At 31.5% G+C, this 18,529-nt stretch overlaps 2 protein-coding genes across 3 annotated transcripts in view; one reads left to right on the forward strand and one right to left on the reverse strand.

Annotated features, from left to right (window-relative positions):
• Positions 1–8,099: 8,099 nt before the first annotated feature.
• LOC111282823 (E3 ubiquitin-protein ligase AIRP2-like) lies at positions 8,100–10,127 on the reverse strand. Of its 2 annotated transcripts, none has more exons than XM_089761467.1 (5): positions 9,852–10,127; positions 9,305–9,467; positions 9,083–9,149; positions 8,747–8,978; positions 8,100–8,643 (listed from the first exon to the last, which is right to left on the reverse strand). In XM_089761467.1, the coding sequence occupies exons 1-5, from the start codon at positions 9,932–9,934 to the stop codon at positions 8,436–8,438; spliced, it is 753 nt and encodes a 250-aa protein (XP_089617593.1). In that variant the 5' UTR covers positions 9,935–10,127; the 3' UTR covers positions 8,100–8,435. The 2 variants fall into 2 exon arrangements, with proteins under 2 accessions (XP_089617593.1, XP_089617594.1); XM_089761468.1 differs by lacking the exon at positions 9,852–10,127 and adding an exon at positions 9,599–9,779.
• A 3,621-nt stretch (positions 10,128–13,748) lies between these two features.
• Positions 13,749–18,529, forward strand: part of LOC111282582 (Leucine-rich repeat protein kinase family protein) — a 5,738-nt gene continuing 957 nt past the window's right edge. The window contains exons 1-13 of the mRNA XM_022870724.2: positions 13,749–14,036; positions 14,351–14,888; positions 14,977–15,488; positions 15,671–15,803; positions 16,140–16,211; positions 16,295–16,363; positions 16,508–16,579; positions 16,739–16,807; positions 17,355–17,527; positions 17,609–17,862; positions 18,113–18,239; positions 18,345–18,410; positions 18,489–18,529. The exon at positions 18,489–18,529 is cut by the window's right edge and continues 146 nt beyond it. Of these exons, the coding sequence (XP_022726459.2) occupies positions 13,967–14,036; positions 14,351–14,888; positions 14,977–15,488; positions 15,671–15,803; positions 16,140–16,211; positions 16,295–16,363; positions 16,508–16,579; positions 16,739–16,807; positions 17,355–17,527; positions 17,609–17,862; positions 18,113–18,239; positions 18,345–18,410; positions 18,489–18,529 (2,196 nt within the window). The 5' untranslated portion in view covers positions 13,749–13,966. The remainder of the gene's footprint in view (positions 14,037–14,350; positions 14,889–14,976; positions 15,489–15,670; positions 15,804–16,139; positions 16,212–16,294; positions 16,364–16,507; positions 16,580–16,738; positions 16,808–17,354; positions 17,528–17,608; positions 17,863–18,112; positions 18,240–18,344; positions 18,411–18,488) is intronic.

Raw genomic sequence — 18,529 nt, forward strand, 5'->3', positions numbered from 1 at the left:
TTTTTCTGTCATTAGATCCAACTTGAAACTCAATTTAAAAAAAAAATCTTAAAAAATTAGATTAAGTTGAATCTCGTTAGATACGAGTTAGACTGCCATCTTTAGTTGTATGTGGATATGAACAAAATTACAGATCAATGCAATTAGGCATTTTTTAATCTAATTTCATTGTGATGTATTACTTGGATAACACAATTATGATGCAATTGCACCTAAATTTTTCTACCGCAACTCTAATCTCGGCTAGAAGGGAAGAGATATGGTGACTCATTGTGATTCAAGTTGAACAATTATACCTTCATGTCATGACTTTTAATTTAATTTTACTCTTATATTTATTAACCTTTATCTCACAAATATCACAAAATATATTAATGTTTTCTATAAAATAATTTTTTTCATACATTAAAAATGTAAAACTATCAATTAAAATATAAATTATACGTAAAAATAATTTATTAATATAATATACTTTTAAATTAATATTTTAATTATAAATTATTATTATTAATTTTTAATAAAATTATTATTTGATATAAAAATAATTTTAGTAAATTCCAATTAATTATTAACTCATAAATATTAAAAACATGGTAAAAATTTTATTATACATAAATTTCAATATAATATTTTTAATAATTATTTTTTATTATCATTGCATTTTATCTTATCATCACTTTTACATTTACATTTAAATATTTTATTATTATAATACTCAATCTCATTATCACTATTATTTTTAATCTCGTTAAAATTTATCTCACTGTCTATTTAAATAAAATCTTAAAAAATATAAAAGGGTCAAAAAATAAACGATGACTTTAGTGCTACTAGGAAAGAAAGTAAAGAGAGGAAAGTGGGAAATGACAGTGGTAAAAGAAAAGCATTTGGTAAAAATTATGAGAAATTATTGCATTTGTCGATAGTGTAATTAGCAAGTAATATATATCCCTTAATTTATATATAACATTAAAAAATTAAAAAATATATGTAATTTATTTTGGATATTATCATAATGATTATTATTTTAAAAAGTTAAAAACTTATAATATAAAATAATTATTATTTTGAAAAAAAAAAATTTAATTCATGCATCACATTAGTAATATTAATTATAATTAATTTCATATATCATTTTTTAAATTTTTAATAAAAAATAAATCATCTCATTCTCATGATTTAAAATCTATTTTATATTACGTAAAATCACTGAATTTTTATCAAATACAATAATATAATAATCACTCTACGTAAATCGTTTCTTTTCACATCAAATACCACTTTTTTCAAAAGATAATTTGGAAAGAAAATATTATAATAATAAAAGTCAAATATAGGACGTAATATATAAGACAGAGACAGTAACATTATGTAAATAAATAATCCATAATTAAAACACAAAACTAAGGGTCAATTATTCAAATTGTCTGACTTGATACATTTGAAAATTTTAACTTATGTAGCCAATGTAATACAGTTACAAACAAAGAAATGAAAGGGAAACGAATATTTTTTTTATGGCTTTGCCAAGAAAAGGATTCTCTGAAATTGGTGATGTATTGGAGATGAGATATAATTTAGATATAATTCGTTACGTTAGATAAAGTTAGTGAAGTTTTTAATTAAAAATAATTTAATAAAAATTTAAATTGATTAAATAGATAGAATCTAATAAAAAATATTAATAATATGTGAAAATAATAAAAATAATTTTATGATATAAATTTAATTATAACGTCATAATTTTTATTAGAATGTGTATTTAAAAAAGTATATAAAAATTTATTAAATTTTTTAAAATTTTATACATTTAATTTATGTAATAAATGTTTCAATTTATTAATTTTGATTTTGATTTAATTAATGTTTAATAAAAAATTATATAAAATTTTTCATTTAAATTTTTTTCCATTGAAAAGGCAGGTGAATTGCATTAACGAGGGAATGAAGGGAAAGTTGCTTAAAAGAATGAAACCTTGAGGAATTATATGAAATCATTTTGGTACCAAAAAAAAAATCAAAAAAGTTTTTCAAGAACCCTTTTTCTTTTGCGGCCAAAAAAAAGTAGTCTTTTTCTTCTCTTTTGACCTTTTATTGTTTGTAGCCAATGCAATGTATGCCATTTGTTCGGTCTCTTTGGAAATTCAGACAGTGATCCTCAGCTTTTCAATTGTTGCCTGTGGAAAAAAGCTAAGATAACCCTAACACTAACCAGTGATGGAAGAAAAATAGAAAAAAAAAAAACTTTTGGATTCTCTGTAATTCTCTTAATTTAAAGTAAATTTAATAATTTTAAATATAATATGATGATTAATATAAAGATAATATAATTTAACATTAAATAACAAAAATTAATATATTTTATATTTAATATATTATTTTTTACACATTTAAATTCAAACTGATAAACATGAATACAAGATAAATCTTATTAATTTAAAGCATCTTTATGTACTTTGAGAGAGAGAGAGAGGTTTTTGCTCAGCAAATTCTCCATGAAACAGTACGCACGAGGCCCCAAAATCTAGAACCTCCACGTATTCCAAACAGATTTTCTTCTTACAATTGTTTTTTCAGACGACAGTTTTGGATCAGAAGAATTCAGACACAGCAAAAAGCAAAAAAAAAAAAAAAACCTTGAAGCATACCCTCCCAATCAGCATCAGGGAGAGACAAACATCATCGTCCAGTCAAATTCATTAGGGACCAAGCATGTGACTGTCGCCGTTTCATTGAACCGTGTTTCCCACGCTCTTGCCACTGTCTTTTCTTTAATAAAAAAAAAAGAAGAAAAAAAATTTATTAATATAATAATTATACTAGGGTTACAGCCTTAAAGTTTATAGGGAGATTCCAAAATTGATTTTAAAATGGTAATGATCAAGATGATTAATTACAGCTTTTTTTGTTAATTGATTAATAATTAGTAGTTTCCCCCACTAAGAATAAACAAAAGCTTTTTAATCACTTTGTCTTGGATGCGGTAGGGGCTTGAAAACGATATGCGTGAAAATTGAGTACACAACGTAAATAACATGAAATAAAAAAATTACGAAGACTAATTTAGTTGGTAAAGATTTTTTTTTTTGTTTATTAAAATTTATTATTGTGAGAAATATTAAATATAAAAATTTAAATGTGTTAGATTGATGAGAGAATAAATCCTTTCAATTTTGTAAAACAAAAATTATACTTAAATAAAGTTTGAAATATTTTTTTATCGATGTATTATAAAAATAAAGGTTAAAATTAAAAATATTATGATTTTATCAAGAATTCCACATCGGTAAGAAAATGGATTGATCTTAGACTTACAAATGATGAATCTTTCTCCACTAATAAATATATCTTTTGGGTTCAAAATTTGTGTTTGTATCGAGTTTTGACTTGAGTGTAATTTTGAAAAGATAAGAAAGAGAAAAAAGCGGTTAGAAGTAAAAACCAAAAAGTGTTCCTTACATTTGTCTTAGATAAACAAGTAAGAGATCAATAAAAAAGAAGTCGAAAGGAGAGAAAATCCTAAAAAGATAAAAAAGAAAAAAAAGCATATACAAGTTATAAGTAAAAAATAGGTCAGAAAGAGAGAAATGAAGGTAATCTTAAAAAGATAAGAAAGAGAATAAAACGGTTAGAAGCAAAATTAAAGAGTGTTCCCTGTATTTGTAAGTCAAAGATTAGTAATCCTAAGTAAAAAATCAATAAGAAAAAAAGCGATTAAAAGTAAAAGTAAGAAATGTTCATAAATACAAGTAAAAGGCGAGAAAAAGGTCAAAAGGAGAGAAAATTAAAGAAAGAGAGAAAATCCTGAAAAGATAAGAAAGGAAAGAAAACGGTTAGAAGCGAAAGCAATGAGTATTCATATTTATAAGCAAAAGGCGAGGAACCTGTGAAAGTTTGCAAAAAAAGAGGTAAGAAGAAAAGAAAAATAAAAATTTGGGAATAAGATAGAATAGAATGATAAGTACCAAGGTGTTTATATTATAGGCATGAGACGAGATTTGGAAGGAGAGAAAAGTAAAGAATTGGGAATAAAACGAAATAAAATGATAGGTACCTAGGTGTTCATATTATAGTAACGAGACAAGAGACTTGTGAAAGACAAAAGTGATGTGTTCATATTTATAGGCAGGGAGGTGAGGGACCTGTAGAAGATAAAAGTAAAGTGATTGAATTAATATAACATTGAACATGTCAGGTCAGTCCAAATATTAAAAATGTTCATAATTGTGTGCTGACAGCTTTTAATAAGGAGAAAACAACTAGAATAACTTTTGGATCACTAAATGCCTCTAAGAACGTGAATTAGTAATAAATGATATTAAAGCAAATTCAACTATTTATTAATGTGGGATCTCATGATATCAAATTAAGGTAAGCCTAGACCAAAGTGGATCCTTCTTCTTTATAGGTGAAAAAGCCAATGCAACAAAAGTTTTGCAAATTGGATGAAGAAGAATGTAACAAATAACATATCAATAAAAGAAGAGAATATTCTTGGACTTATAAATTATGGGTGTTTTTTCACCTAACAAACATATATTTTGAGTTAAAAACGTGAATTTGTCACAGATTTATTATTATTGAAAAAATGGTGATCACTTTTTTAGTGCAATGAAATGTTAAAAAATATACTAATTAAATAAATAAATAATAGGAATTGGGAAATGAGAGCATAATCTTGAGCTAGCTAATCAATCCAAGTCGTCGATTGAGGCCACGGTAACCCTCATTCTCCTTCCCAAAACAAAAGGGATTAAGGCCACGACAGAGCCATTTTGCTCCATCTTCGGATGCTGATAAGTTGGCATCCTATTATATTTCATGAACTTCCTCTCAAGCTTTTAAACAATGAATTTATGGGTAGCACCAATGAGCCATCACTCAAGTTTTTTTGTGGCCAACCAAAGCAAGCTTCCCGTCCTTCTCCCTAGCTAGTAATGGAACATTACAAAGTGATTGACAAAGACTGAGAACTATCTTGAACCTCGTTACTTATAAGTGGACGTAATCCATTTTTCTTTATGAGGATAAAAAAAAAGTTTAAAATTTAAAATTATTAAATATTATTTTTTAAAAATGATTACATAAATAAATTAAGTTAAATTTTGAAATTGTAATTTATTTTCCTTTAAGAATTAGATTAGTGTTGGGTTTATTTATTTTAACATTTTGGGGTTGGTATTTATCTATACCATTTTTTTTTTATTTAACTTCGAATAATAATGGGTTTATAGACATACATATAGGGAGTGGGGTAGGAAAGGACATTCAAAGAAAAAAAACCAAATGGTTTCTAAAAGGAAATGCCCATTGTCCACTAAGGAAGTACTTTATCACCAAGAGAATTGTTTAGTTAAAAAAAAGGGTGGGCATGATTGGTGATTAAAAAATTGGGGGGATGAACTCCATGCAACTTCTCTTAAGTGGGATGTTGCTTTTCATTATTTAATTAAAAGTTAGAATATAGCTTACACTTATTATCCCATGATGCCTCATGCGTTTGTTCTTACCTGTTTTATTCTTTTTAACTTTTTTTTTTCTTCATTTTCTTTGGAATTTTTTCACTCTTAGCTTTCTTACTAGCTAGTTTGAAAAGATGCTGAGTAATGAAATTGGGAAATTTGTTCTTGGGAATATGCAAAGCCTAAATTTTTGGCACCGGTTGAAGGGGGCCAGCGAGGGGAGGTGTCTCTCTAACGTGAATTTTAGTAAAGAAGGAAAAACAAAAGGAAGAAAAGAAAGAATTTTCTTAAAATATTAGTTATTTTTTAGAAATATTTTTTTATAAAACATGATACATTGCAATCATATGTGCACCTACATCATTACCACTCATGTTTCATGTGGATATCATGCCGATAAATTCTCAAATTTTTTATTAAATTTGCACGACGATATGATCAAATTAACACGTATCAACATTTAATTGGTCAAAAAGTATGTTAACTTTATATATTATATTGCTATAAAATATGGTAATACAAGTATCACAAAGACAATAGATTAAAAGAAAGTGCATAGTGCAAAAATATTATGACATTATCCTTTTTAGTAATGATAAATCCCATCCCTATTTCTTCTTTCGATTAATTATTTGCCTCCTCTTGATTTCTTTAGTTTAGCAATTCTGCAAACTTGCATTCAATAAATCAAGCTTTAGAGGAGTCATCTCAAGGGAAAGAGCCTAAATAATTTTATGGGTTCTGGAGCCCAAATAATACCAAATGATTGATTGTCCTCTCCCTCTTCTAAGTACCTCTCCAGGCTTCAGCTCTAAAGCTTGATTCATTCAACCCTCGTTTAGGATTATTTTGACTCTAAACCATTGAAAGAGTACTAAAAAGAAGGATTTTAAATACTATAGTACACAAACAAAAGTTGAGTATTTCAATATTTTAACTTGATTTGTTGAAGTCTTATTTGAACCAAGCTCGGGTTGAATTATGAGTTTGAGTTTGGTTTATAATAGCATCAGGGCTTTAGGTTTCGAGTTTTTTACACTAGAAAATTAATCTGTAAAACCAAAAACGTGCTAATTATTGATCAGTAGCCTATAAGAAATATTGATTGAATATAATATAATTAAAAAATTATTAGTTACAAATATTTCTTCTAAAATGGGTGAAAATATGGTTTCCGTGAACTCATTCCAAGTCCAGCATTTGCATGCTTGAGCTTCTATTTGTTTCTTAGCAATGGCAAGGTTGGAGCTTGCTCATTTTTTAAGGTAATAAGTTACCGTAAGACTATGCTTATTATGATGATGTCCTTAGAACTAAACTCGGAGGAAACTTATCGAGCCATGTGGTCTAGCAGAGTGTAAGACTTTCAATTCCTGTGACCAGGTTCATATTAGGACATCCTCAAACACACACAAAAAAAAAAAAAAAAAAAATGCAGGCAAAGTAATATGAAAAAGACAGAATAGAAGTGTAGAACAACAGAGATTACCGTATAAGCATAGGTAACTGTTGATTAATTCAGTATAACAACATTGACACCAGCAAAATCTTGACTTGGAACCCTGGATTCGTAATTATCTAACAATCTTAGTACATTTTAAGGATGCAATTCATTATTGAAGTTAAAAGTTTATGATTGACTAATCCGCTTAGGCAATTTTAGGATAGGAATTCATTGATGAGGCGCAAGTTTCCAGAAAGATTGCTTTGATCCATGATATTCATCGTAGATCAGATGACAATAAGCAGTAGCTGAAGATTTCATGTGATCATAGATCTGTTGAGAATATTGACTCAAATCTCATAAGAGATTTGTTTGAGATTTATTTGAGATTTATCAGATATTGCTTGATGGACAAGAAGACTTACAAAAGAAGAATTCTAAAAGAAAGAGGATTCTTAATAGGTAAATTTGACTTGCAAGAGAAGAATTCTAAGGGGAAAGGGATTCTTAATAGGTAAGTTTGACTTACAAGAGAAGAATTCTAAGAGAAAAGAGATTCTTAATAGGCAAGTTTACATGGTTATAAATATGTGAAGTCTCTATAGGGTTAGGTATGAGAAAAAGATGTAAGAGAGTTGTAGGGTTTTGTGGGATAGAAACCTCATAGGAGTATCAGGGTTTTACGTCTTATAGGTGTGTATATTTGTTTGTGAGTGGACTAGAGGAGACTGAGAGGGTACACATAGGTATGGTGTATGAGAGCATACGTCTTATGGGTGTGTATGTTTGTTTGTGAGTGGACTAGAAGAGACTGAGAGGGTTCACATAGATATGGTGTATGAGAGCATATGGGTATGTGTTTAGTTATGTTAAAATGATGCACATGGGTTTGGGTTTGTGTTTGTTTGGGTTAAGAATACTCCATAGAACTAGAGGAGATTGAGAATGTCTTATGAGTATTGATTGTTGAATGAGGTTGATGATTTGATGTATGTTTGTAATTCTCTACAACTAGTAAATCTTGTTTCTCATCTATGGACGTAGGTTGATTAGACCGAACCACGTTAAATTATTGTCTCTTGTGTGTTTAATTTATTGTTTGATTTCGCTTTCGCTGGTGTGATTAGATTGGAGGCTTTTAGCCCAACAAAATCTGTTTCTATTTCCATTCCAATACTCAGGTTCACAAATAGCTGAGTTGAATGCCAGTAATACCTTATTATTACTTCTTTAGTTTTGCATATATTATCTTCTACATATATACATTCAGGTTCATAATCCCTGCATCTCTGCTCTTATCCAGGATGTTCTATACCAAACCTCACAAATCTTCAGGGTAACCTGCTTGCTAGTTTCGAAACCATCGTGACTGAAGGCAGCGACAAAGTTAATTACTTTATACAGCTGCCAGTGAACAGACCGTCAAGAGTTCAATAGATAAGCGCAGGCTTCCCCATACCAGATTTTATGTACAATGGGTGGACGATGGCTTTTTTTTCTGTGGTTTAATACTAGTCTTCATTTCGTAGTCATATCATGTAACCAGATACATATGGATGTGTCTCAGGAATTACAAAAGGCAGGTTTTCGATGTAGAGGTATAAGCACCTCAAGTTCTCTTTTGCAAGAGTAACCATGTCAATTATATCATTGCAACTTGTGAGAACCCACAGATCTTCAGAACTCACTCTCTTTAAACTACCGCGGCAGAAAGGGCAGGATTGAGAACGAGAATTCCTACAATTCCAAATCAATGTACAGATCAAGGTTAAGTAAAATGTTTAATCATAAGTAATCTAAAAAAAACAACATGAATAGCAAAAAGGGGAACCAGGGATACCAGTCATGGAAGCAGCTTATGCATAAGGCATGCCCACAGTTAGGCAGAACCATCTTTGTGCAATTCTCCATGCATATTCCACATTCATCATCTCTCTCTAAATCTTTATCAGAAACCCTCTTGCGATCTTCAACTCTCTTTCTGCTCAAAACTTCTGTGCATTGGCCTTTCTTATTATCTTCCAATTCAATGAACTCATCTCCAAGTTGTCTGAGCAAAGGGTAAATAACAGCTGCGAATAGTGTCCAGTAAGTGCATTGGAACATGAGGAAGTAAAAGGAAAGCTGAAGAAGCAAATTGCAATTCTATTACCAAGAAACACCAGAGAAAACATACCATAAAATTCCCTTAGAGTGGCTTTTCTATCTTTCGAGGATAGAGCTGGCATTCCATCAACATATGCCTGGGCCAATATTATGAAACCTTGTTCAAATAACAAACTCAAAATCAAATTGACAAAAATAACAATAGTAACTCACCTGATTAATTCCTTTTTCTGCTTGGAATGTTGCAAAATGAAAAAAAAAAAGAAAAAGAGAAGCTGAAACTAAAACTAACCTTGCATACAAGTATGTGGAGAAGGCCTAAATAACTAGGAAGGGTATCTGTACAACTATAATCCATCCATTCAATCAAAAACAGGATGTAGGGTGCGAAGGGACTATAACATAATCTCATTTGGTAACAATTCCTACCATAATCTCTTGGTAGAGCAGCTGCCCTGAAAATTTCACCCCAAAAAATAACATTAAAATTCTTCGAGGTAAAACAACTAATAAGTAATGAAATTCTTCAAGGTAAAACACTGATACGAAAAGCCAAAGCAATCATTTTCCTTTCATCTCCACAAACCAGAATTGATAACTTCAGCAAAGTTGGCCTTTTGATGATAAAATTCAACCAAAGCATCACAACGAAACAGAATAAAGCAGGCAATGGAATTCCCAGAAACAGAAACTAAGCAGAAAGAATCTCGCATTTCAGGACAAATCAAGAGTGCAAAAGGGTTGTGAAGAAATGGACTTTATGCACCATAATATACCATTTGTGGATAAAGATTATGAATTTGTAAATGCAACTCCATCAATTTGCCAAAAAGACTTACAGGCTATTAGCATGCTGTATATCAGCTTCAAGAGCTTTCAGAGATTCCCTAAAAGAAGATTTATTGTGCTGTTTTTGCAACATTGATTCTCCCTTTTTTGTGATATGTATGAGACAAAAGGTAGGGGAAAAACAAAAAAACAAAAAGGGAGGGGGCGCAAGGATGATAAAAAGGACTGGCCTTTGTGGTGGAGTGGTTTTTTGGTTTGTTAACGGAATAATGGAATTTGGTAGACAGGACTCACGTAGGAGAATTTAAAAGAGAGAGAGAGAGAGAGAGAGAGAGAGAGAGAGAGAGAGAGAGAGAGAGCTTGCTTAGTGTCCAAAGCTTTCACATTTCAAGCAAAGAAAGGGATACCTTCTCACTCTAATGAATCTTTTCTTTGCCGTCATTATTTTCTCAACTGCACTTTTGGGGCTGGCATTATCCTCCCAAGTCTGACTTTGCCTACTAGTTGGCTCCTAATAATTATTTCTTATCTAGAATCAGTATTGTTACAAACTTTTTTTTTTTATATTCTAAATTGTCAAATTTTGATTTTTATTAGTGGAATGAAAAGTTTAACACTTTATCCACATATTATTGGCTACAAACATAAATTGGAAAATAGAAAAAAGAAAAGAAAAGAAGTAAAGCTGGTAGAGATTAAATAAGTATTAGTTAATCAGAACATTCATGAAAAATATGGAAAAAATTGCAGGCTAAAGGAATCAATCATGCAGGCCCATCCATTGTTCTGGTCTAGGCATACAATGACCCTGTTATGTTTAGTTCAAAGCCAGAACCACATGGACCAGCCCTCTGGCCTAGTGATTACAGATAAAAGTTTTTATAGAAGTCTGAAATTACACTATGATGATGATCAATCAGCATTCAGCACATGAGGGTCACTCTTACAAATTTGGTTTCCTCTCGATATGAAAATGACTTTCTGATATATAGAATGAAGTAGTTTTGTTTACCCAATTGAAACTTGAGAGAGGTCCATTAAGAGGGGAATGTGGAGGCCCTGGTAGCAATGATTTCAACTGAGGCATTTCACCTAATCAGTTGGCCTACTGGGTCCTTCTCCATAAATAAAAGGAACATGTACGTTTTTCTGAAGGTGATGGGTTGAATGCTATGTGCTTGGAGTGTAGGGGGCCGTTCTAGGGAACCGACACTGCAGTTAATAGGTTCTGTTGTTGTGTTGTTGTCCTTCTGGAATCCCTGTCCTTTTTTCTGTTCTTTTGTTCTTCAGAGAATCAGAGTTTCGCTCTCTTCTCTTTCCCCCTCCCTTTTCTGACAGGGGGGAATGAAAAGAAACCGGTAAATGGCAGTGATATTGATGATTCAAAGTTTGGGCTTCGGGTCCATGGAGCCTTCAGCACATATATTAGAAGCATTTTGGCCTCTTGGGTTCTCATGGAATCCAATTCACTTGTGATTTTAGTTAATGCATTGCATAAAAGGAGAAAGAACTCAGAGTTTAATTCAGAATCATGTAATAAAAAAATATTTAATAAATTTTAATAATTATAATTTTTCTTATATCTTTTAAAATTATAGACTCCTTTATAAAAAAAAAAATTCAGAACTGAACGTACCAAAAAAAAAAAAAAAACCACTTCAACTAATGCCTATTTTGGGGCAAGCCGCTTAAGTTACCTCGTAAATCCTGAACTGCAATTCTTAAACCACGGAGGCCCGCTTTTTCCGGTTTGGACAAAGACAACTTGTGGTCCAGACAAGAGGCTACTGATTACTTAATTAATTAGTTAATGGGGCCCTTTGAGATTGCGTATTGCATCGCCTCCCAATACAAAATTAAACATCTGTGCTCATCGTTTTTCTTCCCTGTAACATAAAACAGTTCGCGCCCCTTTTTTATTATTTACTTTTAAATTTGATAATTCGATTATTATATTATATTTATTTTACATCAAATATTTATAAAATATAAAAATTATTTTTTGCATTTGATATTGATGCACTAAATATAAAATATATTTTTTAATTTTATCAAATTTATATATAATTTTATTAAAATTTTAAACAATATCAATTTTATTTTCTCATCGTACTTAAAATTATTAAATTTTCTGTTAAGTGTTGCCTTTTTTTTTTTTTTTTTTTTACAATTGTACAAAAATTTGACATTTTCCAAGAACTTGCCTTTTTTGTTCCTTTGTTACTGTTAATTCATGAGTTTGAATAGTGTAGACAGAAGATGTGAGTACATTTGTGGTAAGAAATTTCGCAGTAACTTTGTTGTAACTATCAAATATCTTAATAGTTACCAATAACATTAGTGATAAATAATTCGATTTTTTTAAAATAAAATATTAATTTTAAATTTTATAAATAAAAAAAACAAATTTGAAAGAATTTTTTTTATAAGATTCTATTCAATTTTATATTAAATAAAAATCAAAATGATTATCGGATATCTTAAACCAAATATATATATATATATTAGTATATATATATATATATATATTTTAACAGTTAACAATAGCTATTGATTCCAATTAAAAAAAGTAGCTATTGACAATACAACATTTTTGGGGCTCAATTCCTTTTAGGAAATGAAATATCATAGGGTTCAATTTGGAATTTTTTAATTTTAATTTTAATTTTAGGAATAAGTATAAATTAAGGTGATAAAGGATTAGGTTCAGATTTTTTTTAAAAATTTAGTTAGTTTAAATTCATTTTAAATTTTATATAAGATGTAATTGTTTCAAATCTAATTTCGTAATTAAGTCACTTCAAATTTAAATTATTTTGAATTCAAAATTTTTTAAACAAAATTTGAGGTTCGAGTTTATTTTCCAACACCAATAGGAATACCTTTCTTTATAGAATTATTAAAGTAAAAAAAAATACAATAATATTTAAATATTATAAAAATAATGAATTAAATGAAATGGACATACCAACTAATCAATAAACAATCATATAATCGGATAAATCAAACATAAATGCACTAAGCTAACAGGCCATGGAAAAATCGTAGAAAGTCACGGGTCAAATCAAAATCCAGATTTACTGGAGGGAAAACCAATCCTTGAAAAAAATAATTGCATAATTGGAGGTATCCAGCTGTGAAAATAAGAATTTGATTAAGTTAAGCCATATGAATTACGATAGAAATGGGGACCCAACTTGGAAACTATGTTTGCATGAAAGGAAATTTCATCTTTCATACTTTTCCCAAAGCTTGAAAAGCTGCAGACAAGTTGGGGCCTAAGGGTCATGAAAAGAGTATCTTGGTTGGCAAAAAGCAAAAGCAAAAGCAAAATTAAAGTAAAGATCGTAATTTAAAGGGTTAATAATAGTAATCTCTCCTCACTGCCACGATGCTTCATTGCCTCACTTGTACTTTCTTTTCAGATGCTTTTTGCATGGCCAACCTCCTCTCTCCAATCTCTATCCGCCTCGATCGGCCATTAATATATACTATAGTATTTTTTTTAATTACTATAGTTAATATAAGTTGTAAAACACAAGGTTAGCTTTTTCTTGGGGTTGATACATATTCTACCAAAATATTGTCTTGTCATAGGTGTGGTGAAATCCAAGCTTCTCCCTTAATAGTTTAATTTATTTTTATTCTTTAATTATTTTTCTTAAGCAAAGATGAAATGGTTTCTTTTATTGTGATTTGTATTAAGGAAATTGGTCAAAGTTGAGTCTCATCCGTCAACCTTTTGTAATAAATTATCCTGCACGGTAGTTGGATATCTTTATGAGAATAGGAAGAGATTAAAGTTCAAAAGCAACAAGGTTGATTTGTGTACCTTTTTCTGGTTGAGCTTATGTCACAATCTTTCTTTATATTTGTTTTTTTTTTTTTTTTTTTCTGAAAAGTAAGCATGAAATCTTTATTTATTGGGAAAAGGAGATTCCAAAATCAAAGAAATTTAAAAAAAAGAAGGAAAGAAAAAGAAAACAAACGTGAATGAACATTGCACCAAGTCATCAATCACAAAAAAAGTGAAAGTTTAGTGGCGTGAAGATGGGTTAGATGCTGAAACTCCAATCCACAGTTTCTTTCTTTTATCATTTAGTGAAAAATTATAAGCCTGAAAAGAAAAAGATCAAAAGAATCAGTTTTGCCTTCCTGATCTTCAATGGCTTTATTTACACAGTTACTTGTTCTACATCTCTACTTAATATCCGCTGTTCTGTCCCAGGTTACAGGTATGTTTTGTTACTAAATCTGTGAATTCATGGAGTTCCAGGATTGATTGCCAAGTTACAGATATGTAATATGAAAGTAGAGCTTGCATTTATAACTAGAAAAGTCATTTGTCATGTAATATGAGTTAAAAATTAGGTAAAAAATCTGAGAAATGATGCCAAAATGAACTCAAATTTGTATATTGCCAACAAGCCGATTTGTTGGTAGAGTGCAAAATGTCAAATCCTGGCAGCTTTAAGTAAAAAAAAACTCAAATTTGTATATTATCTGTGTGTTTTTAATGCTATCATCATAATTTGATTCTGCCCTACAGAGTTTATCAGTATTGATTGTGGAAGCACAAGTAACTACACTGATCCGAGTACTGGACTGGGATGGAGTTCTGATATGGATATCATGAAATATGGAAAACTTGTACAAGTAGAAAATCCCAATGGAAACTGGATGCAGTATCGAACTCGAAGAGACTTTCCTTCAGACAACAAGAAGTACTGTTACAATTTAAGTACCAAGGAGAGAAGGCGGTACCTAGTTCGAGCAACATTTCTGTATGGCAGCCCTGAAAATGAAGATGCATATCCAAAATTTGAGCTTTACTTAGACGCAACTGAGTGGGCAACTGTGATAATTCAGGATGCATCGAGAATATACGTGCATGAAATGATCATCAGGGCTCCCTCAGATTCTATTGATGTTTGCACATGCTGTGCAACAACCGGTTCCCCTTTCATATCCACTCTTGAGCTCCGCCCCTTGAATCTGTCTATGTATGCCACAGATTATGAGGATAATTTCTTTTTAGACGTTGCGGCTAGAGTGAACTTTGGTGCTTTAACTAAGGATGTAGTGAGGTAAGTATCCTCTGCCTGACAACAGGCTAAACTGAATATATTTGATGGCATCAGTGCTAATAATAAAAAATGGACTTCACATTTACAGGTACCCAGATGATCCTTATGACAGAATTTGGGAATCTGATCTTGATAGGAGACAAAATTTTCTTGTGGATGTGGCCCCTGGAACAGAAAGAATCAGGACGTCAAAGAACATTGATACAAGGACTAGAGAATATCCACCTGTTAAAGTAATGCAAACAGCAGTTGTTGGCACTGAAGGAGAGCTCAGCTACAGACTAAACCTGGAAGGTTTCCCGGCCAATGCTCGAGCCTATGCATTCTTTGCTGAAATTGAAGACTTGGCTCCCGATGAAACCCGGAAATTCAGACTGCGAGAGCCTTATGTACCTGACTATAGCAATGCTGTGGTAAATATAGCTGAGAATGCCAATGGGAGCTACAGACTTTATGAGCCCAGTTACATGAACGTCAGTCTGAATTTCGTTCTGTCATTCATGTTTTCCAAGACCAATGATTCTACTAGAGGACCACTCCTTAATGCAATTGAGATAAGTAAATACCAGCAGATTGCTGCAAAGACTGATAGGCGAGATGGTAAGACGACCTTTGGGGTGTTCTGATTTTATAAACCTTTTTGTAGCTGTTTGCCAGCTGTAGTGGAGAGATTAATTTGGCAATGAAAAATCACATTTTGATCATATTGCACGTTAGCATGTATAGTCAAGGAATTTGCTTCACAAGATGAGCTAATGACTCGTTATTTCTTCAATTGCCAGTGACTGCTCTCAATGCCATTCGCTATATGTCTGCTGAAAACATTTGGGCAAATGAAGGAGGTGATCCTTGTGTTCCAGCTCCTTGGGAATGGGTACATTGTAGCTCAACTCCACCACCAAGAATAACAAAAATGTAATGCATTTACTGTTGGTAAATTTGTTGTTCATTTCAGAACTTAGTACACTTAACTGCATATCTTTGATTATCAATACAGCCTTGTTACTTCTTATTAGACTGGTCATTCTACTCTTCAGAGAATTTGATGGATTATTGAACTTGAAATAATACTTACCATGATTTGATAATTCATCATGTTTTCCTTTGGCAAGAATTAGGGGTTGAGCAAGTTCATTAGATATGCTGGTAAAAAGTACTTCATGTGTTAAATATTGAAAGCACAGAAGACTAAGAATTATCAATGTAAGAGTTATGTTATGCAGAAATTAATTATACTAACCTGATGAACAGTGCACTGTCAGGACAGAATCTGGAAGGCCAAATTCCCTCTGAGTTTAATCACATGGAGGGATTAACTGAGTTGTAAGTGCTATTGTTCAACTTCTAAGACAATTTTCAGGAATTTATCCGATTACAATTCACTGGAAAGCTCTCATCTTGTTTAGGTGGTTGGACTCCAACTCCTTAACAGGGTCAATCCCCGATATGAGTAGCCTTATCAATCTGAAAATTGTGTAAGCTCTTCACTTTATGGTATACAATTGCGCTAAATTTCCTCAGGAATTCAGGATTGGGATTTCACCAATGTACTTGTTCTATTGTGAGCTTCTAATGGAAAGGGACTGGTTTCTGACTTGCATCCTTTAACTTGCATGCAGACATCTGGAGAACAATAAACTTACCGGTCCACTACCTTCCTACCTTGGTCGTTTGCCTAACTTGAAAGAATTGTACGCAGAAATCTGATTTTCTAGCTCATATTTCTGGATCATTTAACAGAAGTAGATAGTTTGTTTTTCACAAACGTTAATAGAAGCTGACAGTTTAGGGTTGTTTTCCTGATACATCTATTCCAAAGCTTCAGTAACAAGGGAATCTTTATGTTGCAGGTACATACAGAACAACTCTTTTTCTGGGGAAATACCTCCACTACTGCTAAGCAGGAAAATAATTTTCAAGTGAGTATGTTGTTGTCTTAAGATCCAGCAATGCGGTCCTTATTTGAGAAGTGGTTTGCCTTTTCCATTTTAGTAGATAAAAAACCATAATTATTTATAGTTGCAAAGAATTAAATGTTCCTAGTGTCATGTTACATCTGCATCAGAAGCACTGTATATGAGTCTAATGATAAGCTGATAAAAGAATATCGGCATCTTAAATTCTTTAATGCTTATGATCTCAACACATACATGCAACAATTCATAAGTATAAATAACTTGCAAAACTATTTTAAATAAAAAAGAGCTGAACTCTTTTGGAAATGAATTGCATCAACAAATGATGATGGCATGATGCCCTTTACTCAGTATGACACTAAATACTGCATTAGTGCTGCTGAAAGACTTTAGGGCAAGGAGATCGCTACTGTAATATACCATTTTAGGAATTATAATCCTAGCATCATAATTACATTAAGTAAAATTTTTAAAGGAAGAGCAGAAAAAAAGCGGTTTTGTGTAATCCAGTACACAAAATTTATAAACAGCTATATGTCTTCTGTTGCAGCTATGAAGGTAATCCTGGACTACATAATGAGGCACAGAGAAAAATGCATTTTAAGTTGATACTTGGAACCTCAATAGGAGTGCTAGCAGTTCTATTAGTTCTTTTCTTGGGAAGTTTAATATTGTTGCGCAATCTTCGAAGGAAGATGTCTCACCGGAAATGTGATGAAAATGGTGTGTGCACTCAATTACTCACTGTTCATCAGTATGAATGTGCAGACATTAACATTTCCAATATGATTCTTGTTTTATCAGGTAATTCCCTGCACACTAGCACCAAACCTTCAACAGCCAATTCAGTGGCAAGGGGTGGGCATTTACTTGATGAAGGTGTGGCATACTATATCCCACTATCTGAGCTAGAAGAAGCAACTAACAATTTTACCAAAAAGATTGGCAAAGGAAGTTTTGGATCTGTCTACTATGGCAAAATGAAAGATGGAAAAGAGGTAGCAGTCAAGACAATGGGTGATTCATCTAGCCACTTGAATAAGCAATTTGTGACCGAGGTACTGTCCCATTTAGCTATGTTCTTCAACCTTTCTTTACATATGCAGATTATAGAAACCTATAATTTGATGGAATGATCTTTTGTCCTGAAGTAAAATGCTCTATCAGCAAGTGGTGTAAATATTGGATGATTAAGGAAATAATTTAAAGAATTCAATCTAAAACTAATGCTTCTATCCTATCAGAAATAAAAATAAAATAAGTTACCTCACACTACATGGTTAAGTGACGACCGAAACATGCTTGCAGGTTGCCCTCTTATCAAGAATTCATCATAGAAACTTGGTTCCTCTAATTGGATACTGTGAAGAAGCACATCAACGGATATTAGTTTATGAATATATGCATAATGGAACTTTGCGGGATCACATACATGGTCTGCATCTCTTCCAAGAAATCAATCTGTTTATCTTCCAGTTTTCTCTTTTTCAGAAGCTCAGTGTGGTAAAGAACAATTAAGAACCTATGGTTATGATGGCAGGTTCAGTAAACCAGAAGCCCTTGGACTGGCTTGCTCGTTTACAAATTGCAGAAGATGCAGCTAAAGGTTTGGTATTGAAGTTCTCATTTATTGGTGCATTAGTATCTAGTTTTTAAATATAAAAATAAATTTAGATTTATGTAGGCCTTGAATACTTGCACACCGGCTGCAGTCCCAGTATCATT

The sequence above is a fragment of the Durio zibethinus genome, chromosome 5, assembly GCF_047325235.1.
Source record: "Durio zibethinus cultivar Kanyao isolate XHJ-2024 chromosome 5, ASM4732523v1, whole genome shotgun sequence".
Taxonomy (NCBI): domain Eukaryota; kingdom Viridiplantae; phylum Streptophyta; class Magnoliopsida; order Malvales; family Malvaceae; genus Durio; species Durio zibethinus.

Bases quoted from the DNA above. Each gene is read 5' to 3' on its own strand.
- LOC111282823 (XM_089761467.1), bottom strand. From the start codon at position 9,934: ATGTTGCAAAAACAGCACAATAAATCTTCTTTTAGGGAATCTCTGAAA. The intron at 9,468-9,851 runs GTAAGTCTTTTT...TGAAATTTTCAG, and splicing joins ATACAGCATGCTAATAGCCT to GGCAGCTGCTCTACCAAGAG. The intron at 8,644-8,746 runs GTATCCCTGGTT...TTGGAATTGTAG, and splicing joins ATAAGCTGCTTCCATGACTG to GAATTCTCGTTCTCAATCCT.